The sequence below is a fragment of the Eubalaena glacialis genome, chromosome 6 (genome assembly GCF_028564815.1).
Source record: "Eubalaena glacialis isolate mEubGla1 chromosome 6, mEubGla1.1.hap2.+ XY, whole genome shotgun sequence".
NCBI classification, from domain to species: Eukaryota; Metazoa; Chordata; class Mammalia; order Artiodactyla; family Balaenidae; genus Eubalaena; species Eubalaena glacialis.
Genome location: NC_083721.1, coordinates 5,540,765 through 5,561,803, shown reverse-complemented (window position 1 = coordinate 5,561,803; position 21,039 = coordinate 5,540,765). Strand labels below are relative to the sequence as shown.

The 21,039-nt window shown below is 46.8% G+C and overlaps 1 protein-coding gene across 1 annotated transcript in view; it reads right to left on the bottom strand.

Annotated features, from left to right (window-relative positions):
- Positions 1-814: 814 nt before the first annotated feature.
- Positions 815-21,039, bottom strand: part of DSCAM (DS cell adhesion molecule) — a 741,375-nt gene continuing 721,150 nt past the window's right edge. Inside the window, exons 33-35 of the mRNA XM_061192687.1 lie at positions 18,573-18,770; positions 16,927-17,229; positions 815-1,167 (exon numbers count right to left, since the gene is read on the bottom strand). Of these exons, the coding sequence (XP_061048670.1) occupies positions 815-1,167; positions 16,927-17,229; positions 18,573-18,770 (854 nt within the window). The remainder of the gene's footprint in view (positions 1,168-16,926; positions 17,230-18,572; positions 18,771-21,039) is intronic.

Below are 21,039 nucleotides of genomic sequence, written 5' to 3'. Positions count from 1 at the left end.
TTAAAACTCAGACCTGCTGCATCTTCTGTGTCCCTCCCCTCTATCCTGGGGAGGTCAGACTCTCGGAATCCTCGCTGGTTTATTAAATTGGGGTCTTGATTCAGCCCTGGTGTTTGCAAATACAAGCATCCCTAGGAAGGAGGACCCAGCGATCAACAGGAGACAAGAGAAGTAGACATCGAAATAAAGGCAGACCACCTTTTCTTTTTTATTTCACTTAGACAAAATGCAAAGAGTGTCTCATTAAATTAAAAAATAAACAAAAAAGAAAACCAAATTGATTCCCCCCACCCCTTCACTGACGGCACTCGTCCTAAGTAACACAGAAGGAGGTCAAATCAAGGACTCAATTTCTAATGGGAAAGAAAGGTGTGCAAACATGACAAACATTACCCCCGGCCCCCAAATCAAGGTTCCTTTTAAATTCACGAAGAAGGTAATTTTTTTTTCCTGTTTTCTTTCTTGAATCTTGTGTGATAGAACTTCCAGTCAGAAGGTTGAATGAGTCCCCCATGCACATTGTAGAAAATCAGTAAAAATGCAATAGCCCATGAAGATCATAAAACTGGACTTCTTTCCCCAAAAATCAGATGCCCAGGCAGATGGAGCTCACACTCAGACAGAAAAAAAGCAGGAGAGTCTTTGCACTGTCTGTGGTTTTTTCCAGTATTTTCTCTCTCTCTCTCTTTTTTTTTTTTTTAATATATTTTGGCAATTTTCTTTCATTATAAATATTGGAATTCTGTAAAAAAAAGGTAGCTTTGATTGAATTTTTTAAACCGTATTTACAACCGCTGTCCAGTCATGCCGTTGGTTATACCAGGGTGTAGGACTTGGTGTAGGGATTGCTGCCTTTCAAATGGCCCCGAGAGTCCAGCAGGGATTCCTGGGAGCTGCTCATCTTGGCCGCCTGTCCCAGCTCCACCCCCTCCCGCTGAGGTAATGTGGCCACGGCCCCCTGCTGCCACTGCTGTCCGTCCCTCGTGGAGGCCGTGGAGGAGGCAGCCTCCATGGGGATGGGCTCGAGGACCGGGGGGCGTTTCAGGGTCCGACTTTTCTGGGGCTCCAAGCATGCCTGCCCTAAACTCGGGTCCCTGCTGGCGCCTGGACCACTTCGATTCAACAAGAAGTCCATTCGAAGGTATGGAGGCAAGTGGATGAGGTCACCTGGAAGGAAACACAGAGGGTTAGGTGGGCTCTTCACTTGGTCAGCAGGTGCTGGCTGGCCCTGTGCCCACGCGATGGGCCACTCGGGGTATTATAGGTGGGAATGTCCCCACGCCTGGGCACGTTTCCCGAGACCCCTGGTCAGAGCCCCTGCAAAGGCATCATCCCAGGCCTCCTCCACCAGGCGCAGGGAGAGCTGGCTTTCCTGCGGCTTGTTCACTTAAGCTCTTAAATGTCATACTTTCACCAGAGAAATAGAGGTAACAAGATCCTTGGAAACCCCACCACGGGAAACACCAGAGGCAACCGCGCACGCGGGCTATCAACGGTGATGGGCTGAACCCTGGATGCAGTGGGCAGTGGTCGGGAGAGTGCAGGGCTTGAGGAGGGAGACAGGGACGCAGAGCAAAGAATGATGGGGTCTCAGCACTTCCACGGAACTGTGTGACCTTGGCCGCCACTTAGTTACCGGTTTCTGTGATTGCTTTTGGTGGAATCCTTACCAGGCTTTGCCTGCCTGCTAAACTGCTTGTGTCTCTTCTGTTTCGGTCAGTGCCGTGTAGACAAAGAAGAACAGCTTAGACCGAGTATCAGGGTTTCTACTTCTTTCTCAGGATCACTCATTTGGCTTCTATGATGCCAGGGAAATGCACCCTCTTCAAGAGAACCCACTGCGGGGAGAGAGGTTAGTGGACAGAATCCAGCTGCCCCCCCAGCCCTGACGCGGAGGCCACCTGTCCTCTGGGCTGCTCCCAGCACTGCCTGACACGACAGGTTCCCCTGATGACAAACCCCACCTGATGTGGGATTTCTCAATGAGGGGTTCGCTCAGGACTTCGCCATCGCCCGGCTACAGTCTTCTCAGCAGTGCACTACAGCCGAGGGTCGTCCTGCCCACCCCTTCCTTCCCCTCCTCCTGTCACAGGGTTCACATCTGTGTCTTGGTCTGTGGGCCCTCCTTGCCGGCTTCTGCTGTAACGGAGCAGGACCCTGTGGGGACTTCCTGGAACAGACACCAGCCATGCCCTCCACCTGCTTCTTGTTTGCAGAAAAACTTTAGCCGACTAGGCCCTCCCCAAGTTCCAAAGAATAAATTTAATCAGAGAAATAAGAAGATGCAGACACAAAGGACAATAGTCAAGGAAGACAAAATAACAATAGTTTAGTCACTAAACACAGTCAAGGATCTTTAGTTCCTCCTCAAGGGCTATAGAGAACATTCTGAGCCACATCCTTTGAGCTGTTCTGTAGATACTGAAACCCCACCAGGTGGAAGGAGTTAACTGCATGCTGCCCACCAGCAGGAAATCCCAGACCGGTTGGAACCAGAAGGTTGATGATGTTGACTCCCAATTACCTCACCACCAACCAATCAGAAGGATGTCTGCGAGCTGATCATGACCCCCACAACCCTCTCCTCAGCACGTAGCCCCTTTTTCTTTTCCCTATAAAATTTCTGAGCAAAGCCTGAGAATGGGGAGTTGGTTCTTTGGGACATGAGTCCACCTTCACCCCAGGATTGCCAGCTTCCTCAATAAAGCTGTCTCTCCTTTTACCCAACATCCGTTTCTCAGTGTTGGATTCTTGAGCAATGAGCGGCTGAACCTGAGTTCAGTAATACTGCTCCCTCTTTTTATCTTTATTCTTTACAAGAATCCTCCCACCCCCCCATCCCCACCACCAAATCCCTTGCATGTCTGATCTGTCTTGGCATCCGCTTCTTGGAAAACCTGAACTGGCACAGCTGCCATCACCATCAACTAAGGCAACTGTTCTTTTGAAGTTCAACTGTAACCTCTAATTGTCACGTTTCATGGTTTCTTCTTGGTCCTCACCCTACTTGTACCACCTACAACATTTTGTGCTGTTGATCTTTTTGTTTTTGAAACTCTCAGCTTCCACAGAACTTTGCTCTCCCAGAGCTCTTCCTACATCTCTGACTGCGACTTGTTACTCTCCTTTCCTGGACCCTGTCCTCCATCCACCCTCTAAGACGGGTTTTCCTGGTGCCCTGTGCTCAGCCCTCTCTTGGAGGCTCAGCACTCACCTCATCTCATTATGAATAGCTCACATCCATCTTTTCCATTTTGCTCTCTTTCCTGAGACCTAGACTTGAATTTCAGATGCTTTGCTAGATATTTCCACATGAATGTCCATCACGAATTTTATATTTTGTATTTATTTATTTTTTTAACATCTTTATTGGAGTATAATTGCTTTATAATGTTGTATTAGTTTATGCTGTATAACAAAGTGAATCAGCTATATGTATACATATATCCCCATATCCCCTCCCTCTTGCGTCTCCCTCCCACCCTCCCTACCTCACCCCTCTAGGTGGTCACAAAGCACCTAGCTGATCTCCCTGTGCTATGCGGCTGCTTCCCACTAGCTATCTATTTTACATTTGGTAGTGTATATATGTCCATGCCACTCTCTCACTTCGTCCCAGCTCACACTTCCCCCTCCCCATGTCCTCAAGTCCATTCTCTATGTCTGCATCTTTATTCCTGTCCTGCCCCTAGGTTTGTTAGAACCTTTTTTTTTTTATTTTTTAGATTCCATATATATGTGTTAGCATACAGTATCTGTTTTTCACTTTCTGACTTACTTCACTCTGTATGACAGACTCTAGGTCCATCCACCTCACTACAAATAACTCAGTTTCATTTCTTTTTATGGCTGAGTAATATTCCATTGTATATATGTGCCACATCTTCTTTATCCATTCATCTGTCGATGGACACTTAGGTTGTTCCATGTCCTGTCTATTGTAAATAGTGTTGCAGGGAACACTGTGGTACATGACTCTTTTTGAATTATGGTTTTCTCAGGGTATATGCCCAGCAGTGGGATTGCTGGGTCATATGGTAATTCTATTTTTAGTTTTTTAAGGAACCTCCATATTGTTCTCCATAGTGGCTGTATCAATTTAAATTCCCACAAAGAGTGCAAGAGGGTCCCCTTTTCTCCACACCCTCTCCAGTATTTACTGTTTGTAGATTTTTTGATGATGGCCATTCTGACTGGTGTGAGGTGATACCTCATTCAGACTATACTACAAAGCTACAGTAATCAAGACAGTATGGTACTGGCACAAAAACAGAAATATAGAACAATGGAACAGGATAGAAAGCCCAGAGATAAACCCACACACATATGGTTACCTTATCTTTGATAAAGGAGGCAAGAGTATACAATGGAGAAAAGACAGCCTCTTCAGTAAGTGGTGCTGGACAGCTACATGTAAAAGAATGAAATTAGAACATTCCTCGACACCATACACAAAAATAAACTCAAAATGATTAAAGACCTAAATGTAAGGCCAGACACTATCAAACTCTTAGAGGAAAACACAGGCAGAATACTCTATGACATAAATCACAGCAAGATCCTTTTTGACCCACCTCCTAGAGAAATGGAAATAAAAACAAAAATAAACAAATGGGACCTAATGAAACTTAAAAGCCTTTGCACAGCAAAGGAAACCATAAACAAGACAAAAAGACAACCCTCAGAATGGGAGAAAATATTTGCAAATGACGTGACTGACAAAGGATTAATCTCCAAAATATACAAGCAGCTCATGCAGCTCAATATCAAAAAACAAACAACCAAATCCAAAAATGGGCAGAAGACCTAAATAGACATTTCTCCAGAGAAGATATACAGATTGCCAACAAACACATGAAAGGATGCTCAGCATCACTAATCATTAGAGAAATGCACATCACGAATTTTAAAAGCCACAGTCTACAAACCCAGTTTATGAAGGCCAGCCCCTACTCCCAAACTCATCCCCAAATGCCACTTTCTCTTTTGTACCCAATCTTTTTATATGTCATCCTCATCTTCCCAGAAATTGATGTTTGAAATCTCAGAGCCCTCATTGACACCTCCTTCTCCAGGTTAATTCTACTTGCAAAATATCTCTTGACTCCCTTTTGTTCCCATCATTATGACCCTGGTTCAAGTCTTCAATACATCTTGTGGGTCCCCTAAATGCATGAACACAATAAGAGCCCAGTCACTAGACGCACTTTGCAAACTACATCGCCCAGGTTTGAGATGGACTGAAGCCCAGATCTGACCTTCCAGCAGTTTTGGAATAGACACTGCTCACTGTGTAGCCTAGTGCTTCCACCTCTTCTCACTTCGAGACGCATGCAGACAAGGGGTATTTGTGCAACACACTGGGATGAATGCAGTGGGCTCTTCCTGGCCACGTTGGGGACTGAGAGGCTGGCCATCTAAGGCTCACCTTAACTCCCTCATGGCAGACCTGGTGAGCAGCTCTGATTAGAAAACGGGCTGGGGGTGTGCAGTCCTGGAGCCGAGAGACCAGGTAAGAGGATGTGCAGGTGAGGGAGCCATGATGATGGCGTGAGCATCAATGGGAAGTGACAGGGCATGAAATTGTGAGATGTGGAACAAGCCCAAGGAGATGACTCCAGCACTGATGGCAGGTGGGACAGGTGGGAAGGAGGGGTCAGCGATGACTCCCTTCCAGGTTTCAAGCTCAGGAAACTGGGTGGACAGCAGGACTATTCATTCATTGCACAAAACTGCCTAGGAGAAAAATCATATTTTGGCGGGAAAAGATCATGGGTTTGGTTTCAGACATGCTGAGTTTCATGTGGTTGGGGACACCCCAGAGGAGATCGTTAGTGAGCATATTATTCTTAATAACGTATCTAAGGCGTAACTCATTCCTTAACTTTCCGAATCTAAGATAACTGGCAATTCTTGTTTCTCTTGCTTCAAAATATTCCCTGCTTTCCTTATTGTTGATCATGTCTTCCTCAGCCAGCCCCTTGGCGGGATCTTGGAACCTCCTGTGCCAGGCAGGGCTGCCATTAGCTTGTTGTTGTGCTAACAAAGCAGTGAAGCTGTGTGCAATTAGACAGTGACTTAGACCCCAGAACCTTCGAAGTTCAAGTTTACTCACTGAAAGAGAATAACTATTTAAAGAGAAGGGAGAGACTACTCAATGGTATAGGAGAACTAGAAGCAAAAGCAAGACAGGCTGAAAAATTACTGGAAAATGCATTTTGCACAGTTTAAATGAGCATAAGAATTTTCAAAATGCTTTGACTTTTCTTAAGAGTCCCCCCAACCCCCCAATAAGCGAAATGATGACCTTATTTTTGGGAGATTTACCATGTTGATTTCTGAGACCTTGCATTACATTGTCATGTTACTTGGTATTTATGATGCAAGAATCCACTTAGCATTTTCCCACTGGCTTTCTCAGGATGTCTTTATCCCAAGAAGTGATGGTGACTAATTATATGTTTTCATTAATATTTTTTAGCCTGTGTTCCACTAAAACAATACCTTGGTTTTGGCTCACTGAAATCAAAGGTACTCTGATTCAACGCTGGCTTCATACAGTGAACTGGATCAAAGGAAAGCCCAATAATAAATTCCTTGATGATAAATTGGCCACGACACTCTTAGAGAAAGAAATGATGTAATTTCGCATTCTTGTGAAATGAGTTTTGTAACTTGATGTATCTGGACTTTAGCTTAGAAAAAATGGTAGCATGAAGTTTACCATTATAGATTCTAATGTTGAAGGGATATATTGCTATGTGTATTAGCTTTAGTCCCCAAAAATAAAAGTATTTAAATTTAAAAAATGAAACCTTATGTCCCTAATGCCTTTTATGATGGTATTGAAAATTCTTTGTCTTCCTTTCTGGTAGTGGATGTATTCTTTAACCTTCTCTATTGGGGGTTAAATTATTTGCAAACAAATACCATGAAAGCATTAACAGAGCTGTCATTAAAAACAAAAACTGGAACAATTCTTTTGTAGCATGAAGAATATTTCTTTGCATGTGAATCAACACACCCTAATGGACCAATTTTGAAATTTGTGGATTTTTATATATCCAATTTCCTAAAAGTGATTATCTGTCTTTATTCCAAGAGTCCAGTAAATGAATTGGATTAATTGGCTCTTTTATTTATTTACATAACTAATATTATCTTAAAAATCATTTTGTTCAAGTACTTGAGAAAATGTGGAAGGCATTTACCTCCAGGGTTCTTTTAAAATGTAGGTCAAGAGTGCCTTATGCTGTTTCTGACACCCAACTAAATCTTGAGCGCTTGGCATATTTGTAATGCTTTGTCACAGATTCACGAATGGGTCTCCATCCCAGCAACTCCCCCTTGAACAAACAGGGCTTATTAAACCCCTAAAAAGCAATAGCACCTTGGTCCCAGCTGGACTGCGGGATGCTCAGGTGCTAGATTGGATGGAACGAATGTGTCTGAAATCAAAAGATTTCAACCCATGATACCTGCCCCCTGCCTGCAGGGGTTGCCACTTTAGACGTAGTGATCAAGGTAGTTGGAAAAGACTGGTGAGAATTGGAAATCCTTAATAATGAAAATAGCTCAGCACCACATCCTTATATACAAGGGCTTCTGTGTTTGCTTATTGCAGGCCTGCTAAGCATCTCTGAATAGTCAGTATCTCTGAGAGATCCAGTTTTTCAGGCAAAGCTTGATTAAGTTGTGTGATGCTCTAATTAGCTCCTTTTGACAGTGTGTGTTTTCTGATTAGCACCCCAAGTAGCCCTTTCAACTGTGTGAATGCCGTAAATGAGCTCTCTTAATAGTTCATGTGCTGACGCTGACGCAGAAGAAAGCACCAGAGAGATCGGTGGGGAGCGCTATTTATTAAAGGCACTTTACGGCCATTGAAACCCCACCTCTTTTGCTAGCCCCAGTACCAGTTAGGAAACTGGATTCTCTAAGCGTCCGTCCATTTTTATGTTCTGCAGACGTCTATACATGCCGAGACAACCATGCGCTTATGACTCCAGACAGAGAGAAATAAAATGGGAAACTATCATGACAATCTAGACACCTACGCACCTGCTTTTCTTAACCTCCCGGCCCTCCATCTGCCCGTTTCACATGGGAGAAACTAAACAACGCTTCTAACAGTGGTGATTAAGAGTGGAAGTCTGGACGACATTGCCTGCATTTAATCTGACAGGTATAAGTCTGGGCTCAGTTTCCTTACTCATAAAATGGGAACAAGAGCAGAATCGACCACAGAGGGTTATAATGAGGATTTAATTAGATAATGCAGGTGAAAGGTTTACTGTCAGACATCTCCCTTACCAGAGGGTCTGAAGTTATGGGGCTGGAGATCTGACAGAGGAATGAATCGGGAACTCTTCTTTTACCTTAGTGTCTGTCTTTCGTGGGTTGAGTAGTGTCCCCCCAAAAGATAGGTCCATATCCCAACCCTTGGAGTCTGTGAATGTGACCTGATTTGGAGAAGGGGGTTTTGTCGATGTCAGTAAGTAAAGGACCTTGAGATGAGATCACCTGAATTTAAGGTGAGCCCTAAATCCAATGACATGTGTCCTCATTAAAAAAAAAAAAAAAAAAGCAGAGGGAGATTTGAGACATAAAGAAGGGAGACGGTCATGTGAAGATGAGGCAGAGGTTGGCGTGATGGAGTCACGAGCCAAGGAACACCTGGAGCCACCAGAAGCTGGAAGAGAGAAGGAAGGGACTCTTCTCTAGAATTCCTGGAGGCAGCACAACCTGACACGATGATCTTGGACTTCTGTCCTCCCAGAAGAGAGACTATGTGTCTGTTGTTTTAAACCACCTAGTTTGCGGTCATTTGGTATAGAGGCCACAGGACCCTAATACAGAGACAGAGACAGAGAGAGACAAACAGAGAGATGGGGCAGAGAGAGAGACCGAGACAGAGAGGGAGACAGACAGAGAGAGACAAACAGAGAGATGGGGGAGAGAGAGAGACAGAGACAGAGAGGGAGACAGAGAGATGGGGGGAGAGAGAAAACAGAGAGGAGAGAGAGAGACAGAGGGGGTCAGAGAAGCACATACCCAGAGGGAAGCAGAGGGAAATCATGAAGACACAGGACCAGGAGAGATGAAAGTGAGAGACACAGAGCCACACAGAGAAGAGCCAAGGTCACTGAGTCACAGGATGATGGCTGAGAGGACTGGGAAGTGAGCCCTGTGGGAAGGGACGTAGACTGCAGACTACGAGCTAGCCCTCTCTCCTCACCTGGCCTCGACAGTCCACCCGCCCCGGGCCTCACGCTCCCCGGGCATCCCCCAGACCCCGTCTCATCAGCCCGCAGCCCACAAATTGCACCCTTCACCCCCGGCTGCCAGAGGAGCCCAGGCGCTGCTCTGACTCACTCCTTGAAGGATGAGAGGCGATTTAGCCATTATTTCCATGTTATGCCTTATTATTTGACATAATGGGCCATTTCTCATCCTCCTGTCACTGCCCTCTGGGGACCTTTGGTGCCACTAATATCCCCGAAAGTTCACACCAAATAAGTCAGCATCCATTTCTCTCTCGCTCCCTAACCACTTTGCTTACTGGTGCCATGACAACTCCAGCCCTCCGGCCTTGAACTAGCATGGATTCCCCTGGCAATCCCACATCCATCAGAAGATACGAGCTCAAAGCTTGCCATCCTCCACCCAGGGGGCCTCCGAGCCCTGCTCTGCCTGACTATGGGAAAACTGCTGTGTTAAACCCGCCTCTTTTTAGCTGAAAACCAGAAGACATGCCCCTGCCTTCCTATCACGAAAGCAAAACTTCCTGAACCTTCTCAATTTATTCAGACTCACATGCAACATTTGAACGCATTTTAGCTTTGGAAGAAGAATGGCAAAATCAATCCCGACTCCGAACAAGAACGGATCAATTCAGAAACTCTGTAATGGACGTGCAGTCCGTGAATCTGGCTCAGACAACGGTTCCCGCCTCTGGCCACGTGCACCCTGGGGAAAGAAAGCCTACAGTCGAGAACAGCGGTTCTCAGCTGAGGGTGATTTTGCCCTCCAGTGGGCAGGTGGCAACGTCCCATGATGCCCAGGGCGGCCTCCACCACAGAGCATCACCCAACCCCTTATGTTATGCGCCGCTGTTGCAAAATCCTAGCTTACGTGGTCCAAGTTCCTAATTCCACGCGGATCCTGATTTCACTTTACCCTTACTTGAAAAACATCAGATTCAATCAGAATAGGGAATGGTACTCCTCTGTCTCTCCTAATCCACAAGGAATTACCTCCTCAGTTCTTTGTGGAGGAATGTAAGGGATGCATCCGATGGAACAGGAGTTAGATGGCCTGTGTCCGACCTGACCTGACTAGGGTGGGGGGCTCAGAGCAACGGGCAGGGTGTGAGTGAGAGAGAGCTGAGCTTTGCCTCGAAATCCTGCCTCTGCCTCAAGTAGTTCTGTGACTCCTTCGAGCTTTAGCTCTTTCCTTTAGTCAAGGGAAACGGGCCTGATAATTTCTAATGAAAACCTGTAATCCTAAAAGAGTCTTTCTTATGATCTGAACTATCTCACCTGGGAAAACTGGTCATGCACCTCCGAACTAGGAATTTGGGGATGAATAAGGGACAAATGAATGCATTTTTGGGAGCCTGAAATTCCAAGGCGCATTGCAATATCCTTCCTCTCCCTGCTGGGCAATTCTTTGTAGTCAGCAAATGTGAGAACACTTGCACGCTTTCACAAAAAATTTGTGCAGAATGAAAGTGAAGCAGGGTCCCTGTGGGCTTCAGTCTCCTCTGGGGACACAAAAAAAGGAACTTTCATCAACTTCTAACAAGGTTTGATATGTGTGCTTGGATGGAGCTGGATATTGATGCAAAAGTAAGAAGCCAAGGATGCTTTACCTCGACTTCCAGCAATTTCAATAAAAACTACACAGACTTGAAACGACACTACGGCATCAAAGAGCTAGTTACAAAGGGGAGCGTGTAGTCCGCGCACACCCGAGGCCGACCAGATCTAACACTCTTCCAGTTTAATATTAATGTCACAGCAGTAATGAAAACTTGTAAATGAACCCTTCTTGGTAAATGAATCTTCACTCCCAAACGGCAACCAGGAAAAACTCTAAATAAGTAATGTGAGATGGTTATCAGAGGTCCACGTCAGTGGATTCTATTACCATTCTTGGCTTGTACTTGGGAGGCTTCATGCATTTTTAAGGGCTCATCGTTATTGAGACCCTACTCGCTGGTGAACTTTAAAAACTACACTGAGGTATAAAGTGGGGCTTTGAGTTTGCTGTGCTCGTGATTCTTCTGAAAGAGAGTAGTTCTGGATAAAAAGCAGGATTGGAAAATCTGCTCAGAAGGTAGGCCAGCTGGGAACATGTTGGGGCATTTGGAGCCCCCAGTGGGGAAGGGTCCATGAGGGTCACGTGACACCCTCAGGGACCCACACACTGAGGACCCCCAAGGAGGAGCCCTGGCTGGGGGCTCCAACCTGCTCAGCCGCGAGGCTAGCAGCCCCGTGTCAATAACCCTGCTCATCTCGACTCATCCCACAGAAGGACTTGTTCACCTGGAGCGAGATGATGCCAGGCAGAGGAAATCTATGTTGGTGGAAGTTAGGAGGCCAGAGAGTTGGGGCCTGGAGAGCAGCGGGGGTCACGACTGGTGGGGAAGGTGGGGCTGGCCTCTCAGAGCCTTGGGGGTCTTTACCCTGAAAGCAGTGGGAAGGCAAAGAAGGGATTTTAACATGAGGGTGTTGACTGCATCACTTGAATTCTGGCTTGTTGCTTCCTAGTCTGGGAATAGGATGCTTGAGACCTTGGTGCCGTATCCACACAGGACCACACTGAGAGATGCTGGTCCTTGCTGTATATTTTTTACCCTTTGTCTATTTCCAGGACCTTCAGGTCGCTTCTGGCTTGTGGTGACATCTCACCGGGCTGTCTGTGTGTGTGTGTTCGTGTGTGTGTGGGGGGGTGTCTGTCTTCCATAAGCTGGGTTTTGCCTTGTTTCTTGGACCTCCTCAATGACCTGTCTTGGGGACACTTTGTCTGCTGTCTGTGACACTACGTGCTATTCTGATAAACAAGGAGACTGTGGGAAGTGTTGGTTTAACATATTAACACTTTTATGTCTTCAGGTAATACCTGGCACGGTATTTTTACAGGGAAGATGCTCAGTAGAGATGGGTTGAACAAACAAGTGTATTATATTTGTGTTTTGATAGGGCCTTTCTGGAGATGTGGTGGACTTCCCTTCATGGTGGTGAGCCTCTCTGCTTGTCATCCACGCACTGGAATCCAGAGCTGCCTTCTGGTCACTCAGCAGGACACAGGTGGCCGTCCTGCCCCTCTGTCACAGGCCCAGGTCTCCCCCTCACTTCCACCCCCTGTAGGCTCCCCAACAATGAGAGCTGAACCTCATTATGTCCACCTAGGAAAGCAGCGAGCTGCCAATGGGCTCAGAAGTCAGAGAGAATGTAGTGAGAACGAAAGAGCAAATCTCCATATAGCTGCAGCCACTGTAAAACAGCCAGAGCACGTGGCAAGGTCGGAGGAAAGCTTGGGCACCTGTGCCCCGTGCAGGAGGGGAGGAGATGGTTGGGAAAGGGAAACGGGCTCAGGGTTCCAAGCTCGGGACCCTCAGAACAAGTCCCGCCATCACTTTCTGTGTCTGAGGGATATCGACAAAGAACAGACTGGAGTTACAGGTCGGTCCTTAAGAAGACAGAATTGCAAATGCACATCAGAAAGGTTTGGTTTTCTAGGAGGGAGTCAGAATGAGCCCATTCAAATGTTAAGGTCTACCTAGAGCTGCGTGTGAATATGCGGAGATGTTGCTTCATGGCCCTGGGGTCTTTCTGACTTTAAAGTCTGCACCTTTCCAACACAGCTTGGAGGGAAGGAGACTCTTCCTGGGTTGTGGATGCCAAGCTCACTGCTGTCTGCTGGCCTCTATCTCTGCTCTTCCCTCCACGTGGACCTCTGTTCCTCAGGGTCTCTGCCCGGGTCTCCCTGCCCGTCCACCATTGAGGTCTCAGCTCACGTCTCACTGCTTCTGAGAGGACTCCCCTGACCATCTTCTCCTAAGTACCTCCTGCCAGACTTTATCCCCTTCCCGGTTTACTTCCCTTCCCAGTGCTGACCATGATCTGAAACAATACTATTCGTTTACTTGGTAAGTGTCTGTCTCCCCCCAGGAACATAAGCTCCTTCCAAGCGGGGTCTTCGTGGGTCCTGTCAGCCGTTGTATCCCCAGCTCCGAAAACAGGGCTAGGTGTGGAGTGGAAGCCAGAAAGTACACACTGGAGGAAAGGTGGGGAGGTGGGGGGGGGGTGGGCGGGAAGGAGCAGGGCCATCTCTAGAAGGGTGAAGGCCAGGGGAACTCAAGCCTTGTGCGTGTGTGCCCGTGTGTGTGCCCGTGTGTGTGCGTACATGACACGTGCACACGACAGCTGAGAACAAGGCCAGCCTTTGCAGGGGACGTGACCTGAGCAGAGGCCGGCTGGTCCTTCAGGTGGGAGCCCTGTCTCTCACTCCACTCTCTTCCCTCCCTTTAAGCACACACCCCCAGGGGAGCGTGAGGTGCGTGATGAGTGGGTCCTAAAATTAAAATCCTCAAATTGCTTCGTATAACTGGCTGTTCAGAGAACCAATAAGTTGGTGGCAAGCAATGGCCATTTCCAACCGGAGAACCTCCCCTGCATTCATCATGGCGGAGGAGTGGGGGGTCAGTGAGGTGCAGACATTTAAGGCTGGGGTCCCAGCGTCTCAGTGAGGAGATCAGAAGGGGCGGACACCTCCCTTGCTGCTGGTGGGGCCAGGCTGCATTAGGTTGCAGATTTGAAGCTTTAAATTGATTTAAGTGGCTTCCTGCAGTGGCATCTCTTGATTGCACAGGATAAGCATCATGAATAAAGAAGCAGTAGTAATCCAAGAACATCAGAAACTGGCTCCAGATGCTACCTGAAACCAAAAGTAGCTATCGTAACTGAAGTATGAGAAGTCACCTTGACCGAGAGGAAAAGAAGCTGTTAAATTTTCCAGCTATTTCTCAGAGGAATAGAGAGTTAGTTTGTTTGCTTTGTCTTTTGTTTTTAAAGATGGAAATAGTTTCTATTTAATCATTTCTAACCATTGTAATATTTGAACCAATCGGCCAATCTTGTCATCCTCACAATCATGATACATTCATTCATTCAATAACATTTATTAAACATCTGCTCTACATCAGACACAGTGTTAGGTATATACATTCCATATCATTAAGCTGGTTAAAAATATTTCTTGAACACTCGCTATGCTGCCAGATATCTGCTAGACACCAGGAGAGAAATATACAGATAACTAAGACATATTTCCTATTTTCCTGCAGCCACAATCTGGCCAAATTCATTTAGCTTAGTCCTGATTTGTAGAGAATTTAAAAGCTTGGGGTTGTAAATGGAAAAAAAAAAACCAAACAAACAACTCATCAGAAAAGAACTGATGGCAAGGAGAAAGATATCCAGAGATTTGGATGACTGATAGCATCTAGAAACACAAGGAAACACAGGTAAAGACTTTGGTTTGGAAGCCCTGTTCAAGGAACTGCTAATTTTGACACAGTCTCCAGTCAGCAGGATAATAAATTGTAACTTTAGGTTTTGTGCCCAGTGTTGAATTTAGTTCCATTATAAAGGAGCAACAGAAAGGCTTCCAGAAGGATGAAATATTTTTCTAAAAGCATATCAAATGTCCAGTAATAATAATACATCATCTAGAGTGGAAAAACAATGTTTGTGGGCATTAGAATTCATAAGGATTTAAAAAGTTATTCATACCTACAGTTATAAAATCCTTTTAGTCTAAATAGCGTATTAGGACAATAGTACCTTACTTGTGATCTTTCAGTTGTTCTGATAGATCCAGGCAACAATATCATGAGAACAGTTCAAACATTTTTTTTCAATATGAATCCAACACCATGAACAACAAGCCATCAAAAAGATACAAACCTTTAATTATTTCAAGACCGGCACACATAGGACATTTAACCTAGGAGCTGGTTCTACACAAGGGGAAGCATGGCATGTATCTCAGATGGGAGTGTGATGCATATACTTAACTGGGTGATATTGATACACAAATGAGGTAGATGCTCTCCAGGAACCAATGGCCGTGGAAGGAAAATAAACCAAAGAAGGAAGGAAGAGGGGGGCGAGCAGTACATCTGCAGACTGTCATTGGAGTCACTGTGGGAGCCCTGACAACAAGTCAACGAGGCGACAACAGAAGCTACAACTAAGGCTGCTGATGCCTGCATCAGGCGACATACAGCTTACACAAACCCCAGATGGTGGGCGTCGATGCCATGCCCATTTTACAGATGAGCCAACTGCAGCCCAGCGAGACTAAACAACCGGCCCACAGGCTCATTTTCTCCTCTCTTGTCTTCCTTACCCTCGAGGTTTACAGCCACAAAATGCCATGGCACTTCTCCTACATTTGCTGCATCTGCCTTGCAAATAAAGGCCAACAACAAAAAGTCCTTGAATAAAGACACCCACAAACAAAGTCTTCTCCCTGAGGAGGTAGAGAGCACGGAGATAAATGAAGCTATCATTCTTGACAGGAGGTTGGTGTGGATCTTGACTCAGTTTGGATAGACAATTCTTATTTTATATATCTTTATGCATTTATAAAGCTCATTTCAGCTTGGCCTTATGCCATAAAGCCCAAAGGAATCGTGGGGATTTAAAATGAAGATGTATTTTTGAAATAGAACCTGTATCGCTGTTCAGAAAATGGGAAGACGAGAAATAAAACTGGATTCCACAAGAATGGATAGGCCAGTGCACAAAGTCAAGTCTACAGACAGGTACTTCAGGGTGAAAAAGAAAAAGTGATTCTTCACATGAGAACTACATCCGGCTGCCGTGGTTCGGATCCAAACTAAAGATGTGTTTCAGTTGCCCCATACAATGGTTTGCACGTATCTGAGCAAACACTTGAAAAGTGTGAGTCGCCATAGAACACCAAAATTTCTGGCTTCTCGTGAGAAACTCGCTCACACGGCCCCCAGTTTCCACTCAGGATTAGTTGGCAGGAGCCTGCTAGAGTCCTTTTCCCCTAGACAGTCACTCAGCTCTTGAATTCTCCACGTCCCCATCCATCCCTTTACCCCGCTCCCCACCCTCTTGACTTACATGATCTGCCAGGCCCTGCAGGCCTTAGGGTTTGCAGCTCCCATCCACACACCCAGAATACTGCTCAAGGCAGACACCAAACTACTGGTCGACCTGATACTAGCCATTTACTGTCACTTTGGGTAACTCAGGGAAGCCAAGTGCCAAAGGCTGGCTCCCTGGTAAGACTGCTCTCCTTCTGAAACCCTCAGCACGGCAGTTTTAAAACATCACCCCCATATTTTCGATACTTCTCATGTGGTGGTGATCTCCTTTTCTAGACTCTGGGCTCCCAGAGCTCTGTGGTTGCTTGAACAACAGAATATGGCAGAAGTGATGGGTCAGTTTTCAGGCCCAACCTTAAGAAACTGGCTATTTCCACTGTCTCTCTTGGGACACTGGCTCTTAGAACTGAGTCACCATGACATAAGGATGCACAAGCCACCTCGTGGCGAAACCTATGTAGGAAGGATGCGGCCAGCATCAACCCTCCAGGTGAGTGAGCCATTTTGAACGTGGCTCCTCTCTCCGTAACTGAGCTGCCCCATCGACACGGCCGGAACCGAGATGCGTGTCCCCACGAAGCCCTGACTCAATTTCAGACTCAAGAACGGAACAAATGATCACAGTTGTTGTAAGCTCCCAAGCTTTGGGGTGGTGCATTATGCAGCAGTCAATAAACAGAAGACCCAGTCTAAATACCAACCAGGGCTTTCACAACAGACCAGTGTGACCTGGGAAGATGAGCTTCCCCGACCGCTGGTCCACACGTGTCTCGTCTCACCTGGCCGATGCGCCTTCGGAACCGCCATGTTCATCACGCGTCCTCCATCCTGAGGTTTGGGGGGAGATGCGGTGAACCTGCAGATCCCCGATTCTGAAGGGGTGCTGGAGGTCAGACTGTCTGTGTACTCGTTTGTCCCTGCCGTCAGCTGCCCGGACGACGTGTCTGAGATGAAGCACTCCGTGATGGTGAACTTGGCGTGCCTCAGCTGCTCCTCCATCTTGGCGTGCTCGTAGGCCCTGGCCAGTTCTTCGTAAGTGGAAGAGGCACTTTCTGTGGAGACCATGCTGCTTCGCGCTCGATCTGTGCCGTGAGAAAGAGAAAACAAGACGGATGATGTGTCATCGTGAGTCTGCCCTGACCGGGTGGCGCTCTGGGCTTGTAGCTATTTCTCCCAGTCACTGGGTAGCCCGGCAGGGGTGCTGGGTCTTTGTCTGAGGACTGCCTTTGTCACTGTGAGGCCACCTTCATGATCCTCAGCTATGTGGCCTCGGGGTGTCAACAGAATCCCTGGAGTCAGATGTCCCCAGCCTGGGACATTGCCATAGATCAGTAGTAATACATCCCCTTGAAAAAATTCTGCGTTTAGTTAAGGCAGCTGGGAATGCGGTGCAAATGAACTGCAGTGGCCCCCTCCCTGCCCTGTTTTGCGAGTCCCCCTGGACCAGAGAGAGTCTTTCACTGGCAGGAATGATCTGAACTCTGCACTCAGCTCCTCTGGCCTCTGCGTGGCAGGAAGACAGGACGATGGCTAGAGATGAAGATGTGGCTGCACGGAATTGCTCACTAGGCCAAATGGCTTCTGACCCTGGGACTCATTCTTTGTGTCTGCCACCCTTTACGGGGACCAGAAAACCTCTAGAACCATAAAAGGAGCATCTTGGGTAGAGGACTCTCTGCATTTTAAACCCACTCAAAAGTTCTGAAGTCACCTCTGTGGAACTCTGAGGTTCTTGTAAGAGAAATAACTGCCATAAAAATAAACGTACATGGTGACACGCCACCTTTGGCAGACTATTTTTGAAGTATATCATCCAGAACAAAAGAAAATGAGTATTAAAATTTCCTACAGCTATTAAGTTTAGATATCATTTCTTTTCAAAATTTTAGATTGGTGGGGTGGGCAACCCAGTGCTATTCTTAGGCTCTGTCTTCTCTGCAGAGTAAGATCTTGGTGGTGGATGGTACGGTAGGAATGGCTTACCTTATAATCAACCCCTGTTTAATTGTCAAAGGGATCTGCCGTGTTCCCTATAGAGGGTGCTATGACCTTGTCATGTAACTTCAAGTGCAATGTCTTAATTGCACTTGGGTCAGATGCCCTCAGAGTATAATCAGAATGACTGTAATCTTGAGGGAGAACATTTAGAAATTTCTATGTCTCTCTTGGCAGGGCAGGAAGGAAAAGGAGAGGGAGAAGTATGAGTCTGAGATTCGGGATGCCTGCAAACTAGACTCCTTTGGCTCTGCTTTGCGGAATTCACTGGACCCTGGACATGGTCAAGGCAGTACAGCTGTATCGGTACCTGTTAGGTAAATGGTCTAGCAATTTGAAATTGACCTTGAAAGGGAACAGGTAGGGCCCTGAAGCCCAGGGTGTGGGCCCTACTTGTCCCGGGATAGAGAAGGAGGCACGCAGGCCCTACCTGTGTCTTGGGAGGGGCTGACGCTGTAACTGTCACTCTCCTTGTCCATGGACCCCGCAGCCCTGGGCGTTGGCAGCCTCCAGTCAGTGGTGAGGGTGTGTGTTGAAACGGTGGGGTGGGGTCTGTTGAGGGTCCACTGGCTGGCATACCGGTTTCTCGCTGTGGGCCCAGCCTTCGCGTTCCTCCTGGTGGTGGGATCTGAGAAGAACCAGAACAAGGTTTGTCTCTAGGAGGGTGGTCGGCCGTGATCATGGTGTTGAGTGGGGTTCTCCCGACCCAGCCCTATGATCCACTCAGCAGGGCTCACGCCTCCAGGAAGCTCTCCCTGACTACCCCTGTCCAGAGTACTGGCTTCCTCTCCTCTACGGTCTGAAACATTCAGGTGATACTTAAGCACTTAAACAAGCCCTGTTGGGGAAGAATATCAGATTTGGACTCAGGACTCCAAATGGATTTGGGTCTTGCTTTTGGCTCTTAATAGTTTCATGACCCCCCTTGTATCACTTAAACTTCCTGAGAATCACCAACTTCTGTAAAAGGAGAGAGTTCAGCCAAATACGCTCTAATGTGGCTTCCTTTCTACAGTGTTACCTCGAGGTGTTGTTACAGGTTGAATTGTGTCCCCTACAGAAAAGATATGTCCACATCCTAACCCCAGAACCTCAGAATGATCTTATTTGGAAATAGGGTCACTGCAGGTGTAATTAGTCCACATGAGGTCAGACTGGAGTAGGGTGGGCCCTGGATCCAACATGACTGGTATCGTAACAAGATGAGGAGACAGACAAGGAGGGGAGAGCCCCGTGGGGCTATGGAAGCAGAGACTGGAGGGCTGCAGCTGGGCCAAGGAGCCCGGAGGCCACCACCAGAAGCTAGGAAGAGGCGAGGAAGGGTCCTCCCCTACAGGCTTCACAGGGGGCATGGCCCTGAGGACAGCTTGATTTTGGACTTCTAGCTAGCGGAACTGTGAGGAAATAAATTTCAGTTCTTTTAAGCCACCCGGTTTGTGGCACATTGTTAGAGCAGCCCCAGGAAAGCAAGCAGCTGTCTCCTGTATAGATTGTTGTCTTGTATTCACTCACTGCCTCGAGTAAGACTTTTGTTCATCAACTAAATTGCACGTTCTTAGAGCAGAGAGAAGAGGGACGATCCCCTTTTGTCTGAACACCTTCTTATCCCTTTGCACGTGGTAGCATCTCTTCAATGGAATTGTCTGAACTGTGACCAAGACTTGGGTTATTCAGTGTGGAGGACAAAGGGTCATTGCATATCTGGATGTCACAGGTCTCCCATCTTCAGAAACATAGAGGTTTATGGACACACAGGATGGAACCAGATGGGTTTCACTGTCTCTAAATTTGGAAACAGAGGCAAGAGGTCAAGGGGGTGGACTGAGTTCTTACCTCAACTCTTAGCTAACAAAAAACATGTTCCAACAGTACAGAACATTGGACACTGGAGTTGGCAATGTTCCCTTTTCTAGAATTCCGTGGAAAAGGGGAGAGGCTCAGTTACCTGGAATGATTTTTCTGGGGCTCCAGCCTGAAGGCAACATAAGGTCCTTTTCCATTTTTGAATTCTCTGCTTTTCAAAGAGGAACTTTATGCAGTTATATTTTGAAAATGATCTGGCCACTTCTAAACACAGCAGTCTGTGTTGACTGCTTATCACGAATGGAGCAGTTTCGAAGGAACAGAACTGAGAGGGACGATCTGTGGCCTGATGACACCGCCTCACTTATGTGCTCTCCTGAACCTGCACGTCTCTGCAGGACAGGGGCAAGGGTGTTCATCCTCCAATCATCCCACAGAGCCCGCTGTGATCCCCGGCACACAGACTTCCCTGGATGAATACACACAGCTCAGGGTGACTTTATGGCTGACACAATGGGAGCTCAGGGAGAAGTGACACAGCTATTAAGTGGCAGAAACGGAGCCCAAGACCCCACCTGTCAGTCCAAGATTGCCCATTACTTGGCCATGCGTGTCCTCACCCTGGACACCTAGGAGTCCTGGTGCAGTATCTGCATGACACTAGTTCATTTATGATTCTATGCGGGGTCATGGGACCCGACACTTGAAAGTGGTGAAATGACTTTCTTTTTAAATTGGAGGATTTTCCTTTTTGCCAGTTTCTAGTGATCGGACTTTGGACCTAATCCATCACTCCACAATGCTGCGGAGAAAAGCCTAACGATGGCAGCTCAATCGATACATATTAAGATCTCCTGGGTCATCAAAATGCTCCGTCTTGGTGCATAATTCTCTGGGGCATCGATTTTCAGCCTCATTTCATCCGTTACTTACAAAATTCCACGGAAGACTTTATTGGAAGGTTTTTCACGGCCTTGATTAGAATGTAAATGAGTTATGCTGGAGAGCCAAGCTCTCTGGACAGCAAGGTATAAATGATAATTGGGTTTCTCTGCTGAAATGCTAGGAAAGAGATCTTCAAAGAGATAGAAAAG